General features: G+C 49.4%; 1 protein-coding gene across 1 annotated transcript in view; it reads right to left on the bottom strand.

The window, feature by feature from the left end:
• Positions 1-21091, bottom strand: part of LOC146007416 (uncharacterized) — a 31130-nt gene that overhangs the window by 8234 nt on the left and 1805 nt on the right. Inside the window, exons 3-8 of the mRNA XM_083145766.1 lie at positions 18924-19154; positions 18654-18774; positions 10440-10525; positions 10190-10301; positions 8670-9516; positions 7525-7604 (exon numbers count right to left, since the gene is read on the bottom strand). Coding sequence (XP_083001892.1) covers positions 7525-7604; positions 8670-9516; positions 10190-10301; positions 10440-10525; positions 18654-18774; positions 18924-19154 — 1477 coding nt within the window. The remainder of the gene's footprint in view (positions 1-7524; positions 7605-8669; positions 9517-10189; positions 10302-10439; positions 10526-18653; positions 18775-18923; positions 19155-21091) is intronic.

Genomic DNA, 21091 nt, shown 5'->3' with positions numbered 1-21091 from the left:
AGACCACACTGAGCTACAAGCACCACAATAGAGAGCGACACCCTAGGCATGGAAGAGGAATGATGGCGTCAACCAGCAATTAAAATCTTGTGTTGTAAAGTGGAGCAGATGGCAGAGATAACACAGAATGGTTCAGTACAATGGAGGCTCCTGTAACCCACAGTCACGTGACCCTTACCACACTTGTATCCTGAGGCGTATGTCCTGCTGTGAGGGACACCAGGGCCTGCTATTCCCTCAGGACATTGAATTGGTGTCGGCATGTTTAGCCGTGGTAAAATGATAAGTGTGGCGACTCGCTTGTGAACGATTCTCCCCCAAAATGGCTGAAGTTGCTGACATTCTGTTACCTAATGGTTGCTGCCTCTCACACACACACCCAGCGTGGACTCCTATTAATGGCGGTGCCACCCGTTAATGTGTGGCAAACAGGAGCCAGGACGGACGTCGGCAGATAATCGTTGAATACATTAGGATATGAAGATCTGCTCTATCCCGTCACCTCGGGCAACCTACAGGACATTGTATATGATTGATATGCCACTGACAAAGGGGGACAACTGAATGGGTTATGGCATAAAAAGTCGGCAGTATCTATGACGACGTCAGTAAAAGGTGATGTGGAAATGGTCGACATGGGTTTTTCACATTTAAAACAAAAAATAAAGACCTGTATGCATGCATGCATGGGGAGAGGCGCACACACATAGTTTTATATATATATATATATATATATATATATATATATATATATATATATATATATATATATATACACATACATACAATGGACTAAAAAGTGTGTGTGTATATATATATATATATATATATATATATATATATACACAAACATACATGTAAGCAGAGCCCAGCACACGAGGAGAGTCGGAGACACTTACCTGCAGCTGCTAGAGGCACTGTTATAATGTGTGGCCTCTGTCTGGAGCCCGCTTCCTGTACACGTCACTTCCGGACTGCTCTGCGTTCCACGGCGCTTTTCCATTACCATAGATGGAATGGATGACGTCACTTATCTAACCAGAGCATCCACTCCAGCACTAGGGAAATGCAACGATTAAACTATGCGTGTCTCCAGCTGTCCTCACAGCGCCGGCGGCCATCTTATTGTGTTCCATTCCTAAAATAACAGCAGCATCTGCTGTGATAATATAACTACAAGTCCCAGAATTCCCAATTCTCTCTCCTCTCTGTCTGATTCCTGTTACTAGATGGCATAAGGAGTATCTGTGTACTGTGTTACTGTACTGAGATAATAGGAGTGACTGTGTGCTTTATTACTGAGCTGGCACAGGTTATAATCCATATAGTGTATATTATTATTATTAATTATTATTATTATTATTTATTATTATTTTCTTCTTCTTATTATTATTATTATAATTTATTATGTGTGTATTATTGTATTTATTATTATTATATTATTTTTATTGCTGTATTCATTTATTAATATTATATTTGTTTTTTTATAATAAATATAAATATTTATTATTTTTGTATTATTAATAATTTTTGGTACTTGTTTCCTAGCACGGCCACACCGATTTACATCGGGGTGGTCGTGTCGGAAAAATCGGGTCGATCGCATCGCATGCGATTTGGTCGCATGCGATGCGATCGACGCGACCGACCCGATTTTCGACCCGATTTTCGACCCGATTTTTTGATTGAATGAAATGTAAATCGGGTCCCTGGGACCCGATTTTACATTGGATTCAATGTAAAATATTCCCTAGACCCCCAAATTTAACGACGTAAACCCCACCCCACGATAGACGCCAACCCGAAGTGTGGCGAGCGCAGCGGTGCGCGTCCTCCGACCTTTTCATTCCCCTACTATCCACTAGGGCGTGGAGTGAGAATAGAATAGTGTGCCGAGCGCAGCGAGCCACCGAGCCCGAAGCGTGGCGAGCGCACGCGGATACCTGTGAAGCCCGCGAAGGGACGCGTTTACCTGTGAAGGTATCCGCTGCGCTCGCCACGCTTCGGGCTCGGTGGCTCGCTGCGCTCGCCACACTATTCTATTCTCACTCCACGCCCTAGTGGATAGTAGGGGAATGAAAAGGTCGGAGGACGCGCACCGCCGCCCCTCGCGGGCTCGCTGCGCTCGCCACGCTTCGGGTTGGCGTCTATCGTGGGGTGACGACGGGGACATCTATAATGTAAAATGGGTCATATTGGCCCATTTCACATTTTTTTAAAGGTGAGATGGACTTAATCAAGTCCATCTCATCATAATGGCACAAGACCGACGCGATCCTCACGATTTCAATGTTAAAAAATATTTTAACATTGAAGCCTATGGGGAAATTGGGGGCATCGCGTCGGTCGCGTCGGGACCAATGTTAATGGTCCCGACCGACGCGATGCCCCCGATATTGTGTCCTAGCCGGCAAAATGGACCTGATTTCAAAGGAAATCGGGTCCATCGTGTGGATCGTGTACCTTAACTTAAAGGTACACGATCCATAAGATTGTGGCCGTGCTAGGAAACAAGTACCTAATTTTTTTTTTAATATTATTATTATTATAATTATATATTTTTTTTATTATTGGTCTATTAGTCATGTATTATTATGTTTATTATTATTATTATATTTGTTTTTTATTTTTATTATTATTATTGTATTTGTTATTATTATTAGTGTCATTATTATTATGGTACATCATACCTCCCAACTGTCACGATTTTAGAGGGACAGTCCCGATTTTCGGGTCCTGTCCCGCTGTCCCACCCGCGGCAGGCATTGTCCCGCTGCGGGGGGGTGGCAGTTGGGAGACCCCCAATCTAGTAGAATAGACGCTGTGCGCATGCGCACAGCGTCTATTCTCGTATGAAAATGAGGTCGCGGCTAATTAGCATAAGCCGCACCCTCATTTGCATACGCCCCGCCCCCTTTTCGGGCGCTTCGCCGCGCGAGTGTCCCTATTTCATACGGACAGAAGTTGGGAGGTATGGTACATTCTCCTTGTGGTATCCAGTTACCAGTAGAAATTTAGCTGCAGAACACGCATTTACTAAAGGCCGATACATACGGCACGATCCCCACAGCCGCCGATATCGGTGGTAGCGGGGACCCAGCTGGGCCCTGGGCCCCGGCAATGGCAAGTGCGTACACACAAGGAAAGTTAAGCCAAAATCGTACAGTGTGTATGATGCCACATAACACATTAACATCCATTAAAAAAAGTCTGTAACTGTGGATCCCTTGTGGCATCATATAAATAAAGAATAATAATAATAATAATAAATGTGCATTTTAGCCTGGGAAGCCCAACAGAGATCAACATCAATTTACCAAAAAATCGTTACTTTAGTTTCACGGCGGCAGCATGGCCGCCAGCTACTTCCGGCAAACTTTCTAAAATAAACTCCATGCCAACGTGAATAGTTCATACCCCCACTATCCACGTTGGCGTGGAGTCGATTTTAGATAGTGTGGTGAGCGCAGCGCGCCTCGCAAGGGGACAAAGATGCTGCTGCGACTGAGACGCTGCCGCCGTGAAACGAAACAAGTAACAAAAAATCAATAAAAATAGACCAAAATTGTAGTAAATTGACTCGATAGACTTGCTAATGTATATATAGATTACATATTTCTGTATACTCTTTTAGTATTTTTCTTCCAGTTGGGTATTAGATTTGTAGCTTTGATTGCACAGACAAATGATCTTATACCCCTTTCACATCGCACTTTTAAAACGGTATATTGCCGTTTTTTTTCCATTTTAAAACGTTTAAGGCTGCAGTGTGAAAGTGCCAGAGTTGATTTACCGGTTAAAGTTAACTGGTATTTCAACACGTTTAAAAAGCAGAGTCCTACAGGTTTTAAAGCCGTTTTTTAGGCAGTGTGAATGGCTCTATTTCAATGGCTTGAAACGTGTCCCTTGGGGGTTAAACAGGTTGAATGTTATGCAGGCTTTACACGGTAAAATGCCGTTTTTTTAGCCTTTTTAAACGGCTAGAGCTGCAGTGGGAAAGCTCCAGGTTGCTTTACCCGGGTAACAAATACCGGTATTTGTTAACCGGGTAAAAAGCAGTGTTTTACCCATGTAAGAGCCATTTTTTTTGGCAATGGGAAAGGGTTTTAAACGGTATTTAGAAATAATAATGAAGGTTAAGAACATGATTGGTGCATGTGATGTTTTTAATGACAGCCAAGGTTTACTAGAGAGTTTAAACGTGTTGCTTTGTGGTTTACACGGGTAAGTGTGAATGGGACATTTACTGCTTTTAAACGGTAATTTGCTGTTTAAAAGCTGCAGTGGGAAAGGGTCTTTGTGGCTCTTACCCGGGTAAAGACCCATTTAAAAAAAACGGGTCTTTACCCGGGTAGGCAGTGGGAAAGCAGTATTAGAATGGTATTTAATGCTTTTTAAAACGGTTTTCACCTGCAATGTGAAAGGTCTTAAGGTTCAGACCCGTTTTAAAGTCCCATTTAAGAATACATGGTCAAAACCCGTTTCTGCAATGTGAAAGCAGTATTAGAATATGTGGAAGGTGGTAATATGAGGGGATAGATGCATTGTATTGTGGTTGCTATGCAGGCTTTGGACACTAGGGGTCCTCAGTGAAACACTCTTCCTGCTACACCTGTATGCTTGGATCTATACACTGTTGCAGCATTTCTTCTACATTGTATTATGTATATACTGTTTATATCTCTGAAGTCTGGTTGTGTATATGTGTATTGTGATGTATATTTCTATGTGTTATTGTATTTTATATGTATTTTTTCATGTTAAATCTTTGTCATTGCACGTTTTGTAGCATGCTATTTGTGTATCTGTGGTTTGGTCTTTCACCTGACTGGATCTCAGGGCGGCACCGGAGGCTAAAGGCCCCCATACACTAGCCGATTTTGGTCAGATTTCAGCCAGATCAGTCGGATCTGGCCGAAATCGGACCAAAATCGGCTAGTTTTGATGTCCCCTCAGATCCGATGCGCGGTCCCGTGCGCATCGGATCTGCGTCGGGTGGTCGGACCTGCTGCACGTCCGACCACCCGACTTGGGACCTAGTGGGGCGGCGCGGCGGTGGAGGGAGCAGGGGGGGCTGGGGACGCTGCGGGGGACACGTCTGTGTCCCCCGCTGCGGGGGACAGCGTCTGTGCGGCGAGAAGGTAGAGGGAGCAGGGGGGGCTGGAGACGCTGCGGGGGACACAGGCTGCATAGAGCCGGGCAGGGGGAGCCGGCCAGGAGCTGTCAGTAATGAATAAAAAAAAAAAGCCCATACAATGAATGGGCGGCCTGTGATTGGCTGAGCGCTCTCTCAGCCAGTCAGCAATTGGCTGAGAGAGCGCTCAGCAGCCAATCACAGGCTGCCCATTCATTGTATGGGCTTTTTTTTTTTATTCATTACTGACAGCTCCCGGCCGGCTCCCCCTGCCCGGCTCTATGCAGCCTGTGTCCCCCGCAGCGTCTCCAGCCCCCCCTGCTCCCTCTACCTTCTCGCCGCACAGACGCTGTCCCCCGCAGCGTCCCCAGCAGCGGGGGACACAGACGTGTCCCCCGCAGCGTCTCCAGCCCCCCCTGCTCCCTCTACCTTCTCGCCGCACAGACGCTGTCCCCCGCAGCGTCCCCAGCACCCCTGCTCCCGCCAGCTCCCACCTCTTAGCCCCCCCCCCCCCCTGCTCCCCGGTTTTTTTTACATGTGATAAATCGAGACGATTTATCACATGTAAAAAATGGCACATCAAGTGCCAATCTAATCAAGCTCCCCCGGGGAGCAGCCGGGGAAGCTCAGGGGGAAGTCGGGGGCGACTTGTCCTAAGGACAAGTCGCCCTAGTGTATGGGGGCCTTAAGTCAGTATATGTCGGTGTTTTCTGTACCCTGATGACGAGACAATAAATCTTGAAACGTTGATTGCACGAACAGGCTCCTGTCCTGCCGGGCCCCTCCTCCCTGCGGGTAGCGGCAGGGTCTGCGCGTTCTAGTACTAGGGCCCCTACTGCGCGTGGGCGAGCCTCTGCTGCCTTTCGGAGTCTGAGCGCTAGAGCGCCGATCGCTGAAACAATGGCCTCCCTGCTAGAGACTGGATTCTCGCAGGCACTCTCAGGGCCCCTTAGTACCATCCGGCAGCTGCAGGGGCAGCCTTCATACAGCCCAGGGTCCTGACAGGGTCTTTTGTCTTCTTAACCCCCCTTCTTCTGGTCCTTTCCCCTAGGGATGGCCATCGTTGCCTTTGCCATCGATGGTTGCCATCGGTGGCAAAAGTGCAACTGACCAACGATAGTGTATTTCTATTCATTGGGTGACCATCAATGTTTTTGCATATCGATGGTCATCCATTTTCTTTGATTGATTGGGCTGTGGGCCAATCAAAATACGGGGGTGGGGCTTCACGGGTGTCGGGGGCGGAGCTAAGCTCAGTGTCCCGGCTCCTTGGTGAAAAAGCAAAACGATTAGTTTAAGCTTGACATCGATGGTGGGAAACCACCTGGTTCTCCCCCATCGATGGCAAAACAATTCAACATCGGCCATAAACCATCAATGATTTCTAATCATCGATGGTCGATGGCCAGCCCTACTTTCCCCTTGTTTGAACTGTGTTATAAGACTTTGGGACCGTAGCCCCTTCCCCCTCACTTCACAATGTCTGATGTTTTGTTGATGTCTGTCTATTTGTTGCCCTCCCCTAATATGTGTCTGTCTGGTCAATAAAGCTTTGGGCTTGTGATTCCCTCTCCCTCACCCTCCTTACCCGCCACACCCATAGCCTTGTATACTGTATACTGCGTTAGAATGCATAGTGCATAGTATAGTCTATAGTGGGAGTTTATCTTGTGCTGTGTTTTATAATATGTACTATACTGTTTGCACATGTACTGTGTTTTGGCTGTGCTGCAACACGGTATATATATATATATATATATATATATATATATATATATATATATATATATATATATGTTATCATTGTTATCGTCTGTTGTCTGCATTCTTTACGTACAATAAAGATCTGCTTTTTCAATAAAAAAAAAGATCTTTTGTCTTCTTGATTGCAGCCTCGACGACAGCACGGTCTCCTCACAGCGTGCCCATCTCCCTGGTATTCTGTGGGTCTTAGAGTCGTCTCAATGGCCCCACATGGTCAAAAGGTCGACATGAAAAAAGGTCGACATTTTTATTAAACCGACTTGTGCACACGTTACCATCGCAGTGGCCATAGATGGAGAATATAATAGTGTGCTGAACGCAGAGAGGGTACTCTAATACTGCGCCTGTGTCGACCTATGTAGACATTTTTCCAAGTCGACCTTTTCCATGTTAAAATTTCTCTTGTGTCGACAGGTTGATCGTGCCGACTTGATGCATGTCGACATTTTTCATGTGTCAACCTTCTGGCTGTCGCATAATAGTGGTTGACCTTTTGATTGTGGACATGTGGTCCGTCGGGTGGCCTCTAGTGGTCACTGGTGGTAATATATAAATAAAAGACACAATGATCTGGCACTCTGGATGAGGCAGTCAGCTACCAGGGTGCCCTGCTGGGTTTTAGTTACTCCACATATTGTTCCATTCTTTCGGCTTCGAGCAAATGAGGCGGCGCTGCGCGGGTTTAATACAGAGGCATGTATTATTGCTGGTGCAGAGAGAAAGTGTACAAAGGGTTACATTTACTACGATGGGAATTCTAGTGAAGATGGGATGTTCAACCTGAATTAGGCCCAATGATTCTGAAATACCTGGCGGTATCTACATAGGACTGCGGAGGACACTGCCCCCCACCCCCATTTCTTAGACTGTTATCTCTTTGCCTCCCCCTGTCACCCATGGCTACGAACCATTTGCTTGAGTCATTACTGATGTGTAATTACAGTCCTACTTGAGAACCTGTTGATTGATGAACCTTATTGCTATGCTTCAGAGTCTACTAACGAGCCACGGTTCGCATCTGTCACAGGTAGTGCTGGTCTGTATTAGTCCCGTATACTTCCATGTAGCGTCTACTCCTGTGTGCCGGCATAGCGGCTAGTCTTGGTGGTTGTAACTACCGACACAAGCAGTCGGCTGAAGCATGTCAGTCTTGAATGACTGCATACCCATGGGAGCATTCCCCATCTCGCCCTGTGCAAACGCCTCCGCGACTGTGCAAGTCACCAAAGGCATCCGTACAGCGGCCCTGCACATGGGTATGTTGGCATATAGACGCCTGCGCCGATCCAAAACATCAGCGAGAGGAATATTCCTCGGAATTATTGCAGGTAAGGGCAGCAAAAGACAATATTTCTTTATTTTTGTTTTAGTTGACGCTGGACATCGCCGACATAATTAACATACTGCAAATGGCAGTTTTTTAAATTATTTTTATTAGAAAAAGGGACACTTCCCAAGTCAGAGCAGATATCTGACAAATATGGCAGCGTGTTAGGGATAACTCTTATAGATTCCAGCTCCTTCACTTCCACAATGATAATGGCTGATTAAGGGCAAATTTAGTTTGCTCTGGAAGGCAAGAAAACTCACTAATAAAGAGTGAGTCGAGGAAATGTTGGGTTCCAACATGGATTTCCTATTGTGAAAATTATCGGATATTTACCCATATTTGTGGGTAAAACATTTCCCCACACAGAACCTAGAAACCTCTCCCCAATCATGGATACTCAGTCCACAGTCCATTCCTACTGGAGAGACCGCAACATGCGGCTAGTCCCCTTTGTGAAGTCTCTGATGTTTGACCAGACTGGACTTGTGAGTAAAACATTTCCCGCACTCCGAGCACGGGAATGGCTTCTCGCCGGTGTGGATCCGCTGGTGCTTAACCAGATCGGACTTCTGGGTGAAGCACTTCCCGCACTCCGTACACTGGAACGGCTTCTCGCCTCTGTGGATCCTTTGATGCTTCACAAGGAGCGACTTGTGCGCGAAGCACTTGCCGCAGTCAGCGCATGGAAACGGCTTTTCCCCCGTGTGCTTCCTCTGGTGCTGGACGAGAAGGGATTTATTAATGAAGCATTTGCCGCAGTCGGCGCACGGAAACGGCTTCTCGCCGGTGTGGAATTTCTGATGCGTGACCAGGTAGGATTTCTGTATGAAGCATTTCCCGCACTCGGCGCAAGGAAAGGGCTTCTCGCCCGTGTGGATCCTCTCATGTCTGACCAGATCGGGTTTCCGGGTAAAACATTTCCCGCACTCAGAGCAGGGAAACGGCCTCTCTCCCGTGTGGATTCTGTGGTGTCTGACAAAATCGGACTTCTGTATAAACCACTTGCCACAGTCAGAGCAGGGAAAGAGCTTCTCCCCCGTGTGGCTTCTCCGATGTATAATAAGGTCCGCCCTCAGAGGAAAACATTTCTCACAGTCCGGACAGGGAAATAGGTCCACAGGACCACTATGAGCTAGGCTATGTGTACCAACATCTGCTTTATAAGTGGAATATTCCTCCTGACTAGATCTAGATCTTTCTCCTGTGATGTCACTATCTTCTTCTATGTCACAGTCTGGATACAACATGAGGGGTCCTTCCGAGGTGATCCTGCTATGGCGTCCATCTGCTGGGAATTAAATAATTGCATGAAAATACAGAAACCTACTAAAAAACAGAAAATCTTCATCAGCGGAGATCAATAACCAGGTATTTACTGACGGGATCTTATCATAGAGGTCAACGCTCAATGTCCTCATCCTGTCGACGTGACAATGCCGGCACGGGGTTCGCCACACGGGGGTAATGTAAATCTGAGTGGGTGTTAGGACTTTAAACATTCGGGGTAGCCACATGTACAATGATTCTATACAATGAGTCTACCCATTTCTCCCCGCGATAACACAGTCGTGGTGGTTTGGTGCGGCCTACGTTTAACCGCATAAAGTCAGCAGCCGCCAGCCAGCGTACAGAAGCCCAGGGCTCAGCTACTGCCCCCGTGGCAGGGTAAAGGGGGCAGCCTCACATGGTAATTATAAGTGGCATCATCCTCCGACACAGAACCCTTCAGGGTCATTACAGAGTCTGGAGCGGAGCTTTGGTCTATTACAGCCAAGGACAACACAGAGTTCAGATACTAAGAGTCGGACAGGTCGGGAATTCCCCCCCCAAGTGTCTCACAAAGACTCGCCCTTAAATGTCTTGGAACCGGTAAGCCTGACAGTAACAGCCCCCACCCATGAACACCTAGGGAACTAATAGGTGACCATGACTCTGTTCTGTACTTAGTGATTATTACTCACCTGTGCTGATATCTGTAGGGATTTCCTCCTCCTTACACTGCTGATCACCCGTCACATACGTCTCCTCTTCTCCCTCTGTATCTTCTGCCTTAATAACAATCAAGCCGTCACTCTATATAAGCACAAAATAATATATATTTTATAACGTCTCAGTTAGTGACAGAAAACCATTGCTGTACATGATACATAAAGCTTCTCTACAGATCATGCACTATACAGTCACTTTAGTAATTCCCTCAATTCCATTTACCGGATTATCCTGCGACATTTTAAAATCTTCCGCAGTACATTCCTGTATATGAAGGTTACGTTGACGTCTAACTGGTGTATATCCACCTGTAGGAGACACACACATAGGTAACACACAGTGACATGATGTGAGGGGAGAGCAGGAGTATAATAGGGACTGATGGCACCTGATGTATGAGATACACCAGAGAGTGCGGGGAGGAGACTGGTCAGATATCTGGGCTGGTAACACACAGTGACATGATGTGAGGGGGAGAGCAGGAGTATAATAGGGGCTGATAGCTCCTGATGTATGAGATACACCGGAGAGTGCGGGGAGGAGACTGGTCAGATCTCTGGGCTGGTAACACACAGTGACAGGATGTGAGGGGGAGAGCAGGAGTATAATAGGGGCTGATAGCTCCTGATGTATGAGATACACCGGAGAGTGCGGGGAGGAGACTGGTCAGATCTCTGGGCTGGTAACACACAGTGACATGATGTGAGGGGAGAGCAGGAGTATAATAGGGGCTGATGGTTCCTGATGTATGAGGTACACCAGAGAGTGCGGGGAGGAGACTGGTCAGATCTCTGGGCTGGTAACACACAGTGACATGATGTGAGGGGGAGAGCAGGAGTATAATAGGGGCAGATGGCTCCTGATGTGTGAGATACACGAGAGAGTGCGGGGAGGAGACTGGTCAGATCTCTGGGCTGGTAACACACAGTGACATGATGTGAGGGGGAGAGCAGGAGTATAATAGGGGCTGATGGCTCCTGATGTATGAGATACACCAGAGAGTGCGGGGAGGAGACTGGTCAGATCTCTGGGCTGGTAACACACAGTGACATGATGTGAGGGGGAGGGCAGGAGTATAATAGGGACTGATGGCTCCTGATGTATGAGATACACCAGAGAGTGCGGGAGGAGACTGGTGAGATCTCTGGGCTGGTAACACACAGTGACATGATGTGAGGGGGAGAGCAGGAGTATAATAGGGGCTGATGGCTCCTGATGTATGAGATACACCAGAGAGTGCGGGGAGGAGACTGGTCAGATCTCTGGGCTGGTAACACACAGTGACATGTGAGGGGGAGAGCAGGAGTATAATAGGGGCTGATGGCTGCTGATGTATGAGATACACCAGAGAGTGCGGGGAGGAGACTGGTCAGATCTCTGGGCTGGTAACACACAGTGACATGATGTGAGGGGGAGAGCAGGAGTATAATAGGGGCTGATGGTTCCTGATGTATGAGATACACCAGAGAGTGCGGGGAGGAGACTGGTCAGATCTCTGGGCTGGTAACACACAGTGACATGATGTGAGGGGAGAGCAGGAGTATAATAGGGGCTGATGGCTGCTGATGTATGAGATACACCAGAGAGTGCGGGAAGGAGACTGGTCAGATCTCTGGGCTGGTAACACACAGTGACATGATGTGAGGGGGAGAGCAGGAGTATAATAGGGGCTGATGGCTCCTGATGTATGAGATAGACCAGAGAGTGCGGGGAGGAGACTGGTCAGATCTCTGGGCTGGTAACACATAGTGACATGATGTGAGGGGAGAGCAGGAGTATAATAGGGGCTGATGGCTCCTGATGTATGAGATACACCAGAGAGTGCGGGGAGGAGACTGGTCAGATCTCTGGGCTGGTAACACACAGTGACATGATGTGAGGGGGAGGGCAGGAGTATAATAGGGGGCTGATGGCTCCTGATGTATGAGATACACCAGAGAGTGCGGGAGGAGACTGGTGAGATCTCTGGGCTGGTAACACACAGTGACATGATGTGAGGGGGAGAGCAGGAGTATAATAGGGGCTGATGGTTCCTGATGTATGAGATACACCAGAGAGTGCGGGGAGGAGACTGGTCAGATCTCTGGGCTGGTAACACACAGTGACATGATGTGAGGGGGAGAGCAGGAGTATAATAGGGGCTGATGGTTCCTGATGTATGAGATACACCAGAGAGTGCGGGGAGGAGACTGGTCAGATCTCTGGGCTGGTAACACACAGTGACATGATGTGAGGGGGAGAGCAGGAGTATAATAGGGGCTGATGGTTCCTGATGTATGAGATACACCAGAGAGTGCGGGGAGGAGACTGGTCAGATCTCTGGGCTGGTAACACACAGTGACATGATGTGAGGGGGAGAGCAGGAGTATAATAGGGGCTGATAGCTCCTGATGTATGAGATACACCAGAGAGTGCGGGGAGGAGACTGGTCAGATCTATGGGCTGGTAACACACAGTGACATGATGTGAGGGGGAGAGCAGGAGTATAATAGGGGCTGATGGTTCCTGATGTATGAGATACACCAGAGAGTGCGGGGAGGAGACTGGTCAGATCTCTGGGATGGTAACACACAGTGACATGATGTGAGTGGAGAGCAGGAGTATAATAGGGGCTGATGGCTCCTGATGTATGAGATACACCAGAGAGTGCGGGGAGGAGACTGGTCAGATCTCTGGGATGGTAACACACAGTGACATGATGTGAGTGGAGAGCAGGAGTATAATAGGGGCTGATGGCTCCTGATGTATGAGATACACCAGAGAGTGCGGGGAGGAGACTGGTCAGATCTATGGGCTGGTAACACACAGTGACATGATGTGAGGGGAGAGCAGGAGTATAATAGGGGCTGATGGCTCCTGATGTATGAGATACACCAGAGAGTGCAGGGAGGAGACTGGTCAGATCTCTGGGCTGGTAACACACAGTGACATGATGTGAGGGGAGAGCAGGAGTATAATAGGGGCTGATGGCTCCTGATGTATGAGATACACCAGAGAGTGCAGGGAGGAGACTGGTCAGATCTCTGGGCTGGTAACACACAGTGACATGATGTGAGGGGAGAGCAGGAGTATAATAGGGACTGATGGCTCCTGATGTATGAGATACACCAGAGAGTGCGGGGAGGAGACTGGTCAGATCTCTGGGCTGGTAACACACAGTGACATGATGTGAGGGGGAGAGCAGGAGTATAATAGGGGCTGGTGGCTCCTGATGTATGAGATACACCAGAGAGTGCAGTGAGGAGACTGGTCAGATCTCTGGGCTGGTAACACACAGTGACATGATGTGAGGGAGAGCAGGAGTATAATAGGGGCTGATGGCTCCTGATGTATGAGATACACCAGAGAGTGCGGGGAGGAGACTAGTCAGATCTCTGGGCTGGTAACACACAGTGACATGATGTGAGGGGGAGAGCAGGAGTATAATAGGGGCTGATGGCTCCTGATGTATGAGATATACCAGAGAGTGCGGGGAGGAGACCGGTCAGATCTCTGGCCTGGTAACACACAGTGACATGATGTGAGGGGGAGAGCAGGAGTATAATAGGTGCTGATGGCTGCTGATGTATGAGATACAGAGAGTGCGGGGAGGAGACTGGTCAGATCTCTGGGCTGGTAACACACAGTGACATGATGTGAGGGGGAGAGCAGGAGTATAATAGGGGCTGATGGCTCCTGATGTATGAGATACACCAGAGAGTGCGGGGAGGAGACTGGTCAGATCTCTGGGCTGGTAACACACAGTGACATGATGTGAGGGTAGAGCAGGAGTATAACAGGGGCTGATGGCTCCTGATGTATGAGATACACCAGGGAGTGCGGGGAGGAGACTGGTCAGATCTCTGGGCTGGTAACACACAGTGACATGATGTGAGGGGGAGAGCAGGAGTATAATAGGGGCTGATGGCTGATGATGTATGAGATATACCAGGGAGTGCGGGGAGGAGACCGGTCAGATCTCTGGGCTGGTAACACACAGTGACATGATGTGAGGGGGAGAGCAGGAGTATAATAGGGGCTGATGGCTGCTGATGTATGAGATACACCTAGAGAGTGCGGGGAGGAGACTGGTCAGATCTCTGGGCTGGTAACACACAGTGACATGATGTGAGGGAGAGAGCAGGACTATAATAGGGGCTGATGGCTCGTGATGTATGCGATACACCAGAGAGTGCGGGGAGGAGACTGGTCAGATCTCTGGCCTGGTAACACACAGTGACATGATGTGAGGGGGAGAGCAGGAGTATAATAGGGGCTGATGGCTGCTGATGTATGAGATACAGAGAGTGCGGGGAGGAGACCGGTCAGATCTCTGGGCTGGTAACACACAGTGACATGATGTGAGGGGGAGAGCAGGAGTATAATAGGGGCTGATGGCTCCTGATGTATGAGATACACCAGAGAGTGCGGGGAGGAGACTGGTCAGATCTCTGGGCTGGTAACACACAGTGACATGATGTGAGGGGGAGAGCAGGAGTATAATAGGGGCTGATGGCTCCTGATGTATGAGATACACCAGAGAGTGCGGGGAGGAGACTGGTCAGATCTCTGGGCTGGTAACACACAGTGACATGATGTGAGGGGGAGAGCAGGAGTATAATAGGGGCTGATGGCTCCTGATGTATGAGATACACCAGAGAGTGCGGGGAGGAGACTGGTCAGATCTCTGGGCTGGTAACACACAGTGACATGATGTGAGGGGGAGAGCAGGAGTATAATAGGGGCTGATGGCTCCTGATGTATGAGATACACCAGAGAGTGCGGGGAGGAGACTGGTCAGATCTCTGGGCTGGTAACACACAGTGACATGATGTGAGGGGGAGAGCGGGAGTATAATAGGGGCTGATGGCTCCTGATGTATGAGATACACCAGAGAGTGCGGGGAGGAGACTGGTCAGATCTCTGGCTGGTAACACACAGTGACATGATGTGAGGGGGGAGAGCAGGTGTATAATAGGGACTGATGGCTCCTGATTTATGGGATACACCAGAGAGTGCGGGGAGGAGACTGGTCAGATCTCTGGGCTGGTAACACACAGTGACATGATGGGAGGGGGAGAGCAGGAGTATAATATGGGCTGATGGCTCCTGATGTATAAGATACACCAGAGAGTACGGGGAGGAGACTGGTCAGATCTCTGAGCTGGTAACACACAGTGACATGATGTGAGGGGGAGAGCAGGAGTATAATAGGGGCTGATGGCTCCTGATGTATGAGATACACCAGAGAGTGCGGGGAGGAGACTGGTCAGATCTCTGGGCTGGTAACACAGTGACATGATGTGAGGGGGAGAACAGGAGTATAATAGGGGCCGATGGATCCTGATGTATGAGATACACCAGAGAGTGCGGGGAGGAGACTGGTCAGATCTCTGGGCTGGTAACACACAGTAACATGATGTGAGGGGGAGAACAGGAGTATAATAGGGGCTGATGGCTCCTGCTGTATGAGATACACCAGAGAGTGCGGGGAGGAGACTGGTCAGATCTCTGGGCTGGTAACACACAGTGACATGATGTGAGGGGGAGAGCAGGAGTATAATAGGGGCTGATGGCTCCTGATGTATGAGATACAACAGAGAGTGCGGGGAGGAGACTGGTCAGATCTCTGGGCTGGTAACACACAGTGACATGATGTGAGGGGGGGAGCAGGAGGATAATAGGGGCTGATGGCTCCTGCTGTATGAGATACACCAGAGAGTGCGGGGAGGAGACTGGTCAGATCTCTGGGCTGGTAACACACAGTGACATGATGTGAGGGGGAGAGCAGGAGTATAATAGGGGCTGATGGCTCCTGATGTATGAGATACAACAGAGTGTGGGGAGGAGACTGGTCAGATCTCTGGGCTGGTAACACACAGTGACATGATGTGAGGGGAGAGCAGGAGTATAATAGGGGCTGATGGCTCCTGATGTGTGAGATACACCAGAGAGTGCGGGAGGAGACTGGTCAGATCTCTGGGCTGGTAACACACAGTGACATGATGTGAGGGGAGAGCAGGAGTATAATAGGGGCTGATGGCTCCTGATGTATGAGATACACCAGAGAGTGTGGGGAGGAGACTGGTCAGATCTCTGGGCTGGTAACACACAGTGACATGTTGTGAGGGGGAGAGCAGACGTATAATAGGGGCTGATGGCTGCTGATGTATGAGATACACCAGAGAGTGTGGGGAGGAGACTGGTCAGATCTCTGGGCTGGTAACACACAGTAACATGATGTTTGGGGGAGAGCAGGAGTATAATAGGGGCTGATGGCTCCTGATGTATAAGATACACCAGAGAGTGCGGGGAGGAGACTGGTCAGATGTCTGGGCTGGTAACACACAGTGACATGATATGAGGGGAGAGCAGGAGTATAATAGGGGCTGATGGCACCTGATGTATGAGATACACCAGAGAGTGCGGGGAGGAGACTGGTCAGATCTCTGGGCTGGTAACACACAGTGACATGATGTGAGGAGGAGAGCAGGAGTATAATAGGGGCTGATGGCTCCTGATGTATGAGATACACCAGAGAGTGCGGGGAGGAGACTGGTCAGATCTCTGGGCTGGTAACACACAGTGACATGATGTGAGGGGGAGAGCAGGAATATAATAGGGGGTGATGGCTCCTGATGTATGAGATACACCAGAGAGTGCTGGGAGGAGACTGGTCCGATCTCTGGGCTGGTAACACAGTGACATGATATGAGGGGAACAGCAGGAGTATAATAGGGGCTGATGGCTCCTGATGTATGAGATACACCAGAGAGTGCGGGGAGGAGACTGGTCATATCTCTGGGCTGGTAACACAGTGACATGATGTGAGAGGGAGAGCAGGAGTATAATAGGGGCTGATGGCTCCTGATGTATGAGAAACACCAGAGAGTGTGGGGAGGAGACTGGTCAGATCTCTGGGCTGGTAACACACAGTGACATGATGTGAGGGGGAGAGCAGGAATATAATAGGGGCTGATGGCTCCTGATGTATGAAATACACCAGAGAGTGCGGGGAGGAGACTGGTCAGATCTCTGGGCTGGTAACACACAGTGACATGATGTGAGGGGGAGAGCAGGAGTATAATAGGGGCTGATGGCTCCTGATGTATGAGATACACCAGAGAGTGCGGGGAGGAGACTGGTCAGATCTCTGGGCTGGTAACACACAGTGACATGATGTGAGGGAGAGAGCAGGAATATAATAGGGGCTGATGGCTCCTGATGTATGAGATACACCAGAGAGTGCGGGGAGGAGACTGGTCAGACCTCTGGGCTGGTAACACACAGTGACATGATGTGAGGGGGAGAACAGGAGTATAATAGGGGCTGATGTATGAGATACACCAGAGAGTGCGAGGAGACTGGTCAGATCTCTGGGCTGGTAACACACAGTGACATGATGTGAGGGGGAGAGCAGGAGTATAATAGGGGCTGATGGCACCTGATGTATGAGATACACCAGAGAGTGCGGGGAGGAGACTGGTCAGATCTCTGGGCTGGTAACACACAGTGACATGATGTGAGGGGGAGAGCAGGAGTATAATAGGGGCTGATGGCTCCTGATGTATGAGATACACCAGAGAGTGCTGGGAGGAGACTGGTCAGATCTCTGGGCTGGTAACACACAGTGACATGATGTGAGGGGGAGAGCAGGAGTATAATAGGGGCTGATGGCTCCTGATGTATGAGATACACCAGAGAGTGCTGGGAGGAGACTGGTCCGATCTCTGGGCTGGTAACACAGTGACAAGATATGAGGGGAACAGCAGGAGTTTAATAGGGGCTGATGGCTCCTGATGTATGAGATACACCAGAGAGTGCGGGGAGGAGACTGGTCAGATCTCTGGGCTGGTAACACACAGTGACATGATGTGAGGGAGAGAGCAGGAATATAATAGGGGCTGATGGCTCCTGATGTATGAGATACACCAGAGAGTGCGCGGAGGAGACTGGTCAGACCTCTGGGCTGGTAACACAAAGTGACATGATGTGAGGGGGAGAACAGGAGTATAATAGGGGCTGATGGCACCTGATGTATGAGATACACCAGAGAGTGCGAGGAGACTGGTCAGATCTCTGGGCTGGTAACACACAGTGACATGATGTGAGGGGGAGAGCAGGAGTATAATAGGGGCTGATGGCTCCTGATGTATGAGATACACCAGAGAGTGCGAGGAGACTGGTCAGATCTCTGGGCTGGTAACACACAGTGACATGATGTGAGGGGGAGAGCAGGAGTATAATAGGGGCTGATGGCTCCTGATGTATGAGATACACCAGAGAGTGCGGGGAGGAGACTGGTCAGATCTCTGGGCTGGTAACACAGTGACATGATGTGACGGGGAGAGCAGGAGTATAATAGGGGCTGATGGCTCCTGATGTATGAGATAAGAGATTGCTGTAGTGACAGAACAAGGAGAATATGTGACTCTGCACTTAGTGATTATTACTCACCTGGGCTGATTTCTGTAGGGAGTTTTCCCTCCTCCTTACACTGCTGATCTTCTCTCACATACATCTCCTCTTCTTCTTCTTCATCTATAACTTCAACTTTAATATCAATCAAATCTTCCTCCTAAATAGTTCCCAAAATAATAAAAAAAACATGAGTCTGAATCAAATTAATTAAATAAAAGAGAAAGTTTACAGGATAGACTAAATGTCAATAATGATCATAAAACGTAGGGTCGCTCTATTATTCCGGGAGACCTCTGTTCCACCTACCTGGTCTTCCTGTGGGACACTGTGATCCCCAGCAGTCACTTCTCCTGTCAGCAGCTGTATGATCTTGTTGGTGAGTTCCAGGATCTTCTGGTCATTGTGTCTCTCATGTATCAGTGAGTGAGGTGGAGGCACCGGGATGGGGCTCTGGGTCCTGCTCAATCCTCCTGACACACGGGGGCGGCTGCTGGGTGTCTGATGCTCCTCAGATGTGTTCTTCACTACTCTGTAATCCTGTGTATTAAATGCACACAATCACTGCTGACACTTCTAGATCCCTTAACCCCTCTAGTCAGGTCCCTGTGTCAGTAATAGAGATAATAGTGACATCACTGTGACGCTCCCAGACCCCCTCACCTCCCCGGTCAGGTCCCTGTGTCAGTAATAGAGATAAGAGTGACGTCACTGTGACGCTCCCAGACCCCATCACCTCCCCGGTCAGGTCCCTGTGTCAGTAATAGAGATAAGAGTGATGTCACTGTGATGCTGCCAGACCCCCTCACCTCCCCGGTCAGGTCCCCGTGTCAGTAATAGAGATAAGAGTGATGTCACTGTGATGCTCCCAGACCCCCTCACCTCCACGGTCAGGTTCCTGTGTTAGTAATAGAGATAAGAGTGACGTCACCGTGATGTTCCCAGACCCCCTCACCTCCCCGGTCAGGTCCCTGTGTCAGCATTAGAGATAGTGATGTCACTGTGACGCTCCCAGACCCCCTCACCTCCTCAGTCTGGTCCCTGTGTCAGTAATAGAGATAAAAGTGATGTCACTGTGACGCTCCCAGACTCCCTCACCTCCCCGGTCAGGTCCCTGTGTCAGTGATAGAGATATGAGTGACGTCACTGTAACGCTCCCAGACCCCCTCACCTTCCCAGTCAGGTCCTTGTGTCAATAATAGAGATAAGAGTGATGTCACTGTGACACTCCCAGTCCCCCTCACCTCTCCAGTCAGGTCCATGTGTCAGTAATAGAGATAAGAGTGATGTAACTGTGACGCTCCCAGACCCCCTCACCTCCCCAGTCAGGTCCCTGTGTCAGTAATAGAGATAAGAGTGATGTCACTGTAACGCTCCCAGATCCCCTCATCTCCCCGGTCAGGTCCCTGTGTCAGTAATAGAGATAAGAGTGATGTCACTGTGACGCTCCCAGACCCCCTCACCTCCCCAGTCAGGTCCCTGTGTCAGTAATAGAGATAAGAGTGATGTCATTGTGACGCTCCCAGACCCCCTCACCTCCCCGGTCAGGTCCCTGTGTCAGTAATAGAGATAAGAGTGATGTCACTGTGACGCTCCCAGACCCCCTCACCTCCCCGGTCAGGTCCCTGTGTCAGTAGTAGAGATAAGAGTGATGTCACTGTGACCCTCCCAGACCCCCTCACCTCCCCAGTCAGGTCCCTGTGTCAGTAATAGATATGAGTGACGTCACTGTGACGTTCCCAGACCACCTCACCTCCCCAGTCAGGTCCCTGTGTTAGTAATAGACATAAGATTGTTGTCACTGTGACGCTCCCAGACCCCCTCACCTCCTCGGTCAGGTCTCTGTGTCAGTAATAGAGATAAGAGTGAAGTCACTGTGAAGCTCCCAGACCCCCTCACCTCCCAGGTCAGGTCCCTGTGTCAGTAATAGAGATAAGAGTGACGTCACTGTGACGCTCCCAGACCCCCTCACCTCCCCAGTCCCTGTGTCAGTAATAGAGATAAAAGTGATGTCACTGTGACGCTCCCAGACCCCCTCACCTCCCCGGTCAGGTCCCTGTGTCAGTAGTAGAGATAAGAGTGATGTCACTGTGACCCTCCCAGACCCCCTCACCTCCCCAGTCAGGTCCCTGTGTCAGTAATAGCTATAAGAGTGACGTCACTGTGACGTTCCCAGACCCCCTCACCTCCCCGGTCAGGTCCCTGTGTCAGTAATAGAGATAAGAGTGATGTCACTGTGACGCTCCCAGACCCCCTCACCTCCCCAGTTAGGTCCCTGTGTCAGTAATAGAGATAAGAGTGATGTCACTGTGACGCTCCCAGACCACCTCACCTCCCCGGTCAGGTCCCTGTGTCAGTAATAGAGATAAGAGTGATGTCACTGTGACGCTCCCAGACCCCCTCACCTCCCCGGTCAGGTCCCTGTGTCAGTAATAGAGATAAGAGTGACGTCACTGTGATGCTCCCAGACCCCCTCA

Source organism: Crinia signifera, chromosome 6, assembly GCF_055691185.1.
Source record: "Crinia signifera chromosome 6, ASM5569118v1, whole genome shotgun sequence".
Lineage (NCBI taxonomy): Eukaryota > Metazoa > Chordata > Amphibia > Anura > Myobatrachidae > Crinia > Crinia signifera.
Note: the sequence above shows the minus strand (reverse complement) of the source record. Positions and strands in the feature narration are given on the sequence as shown.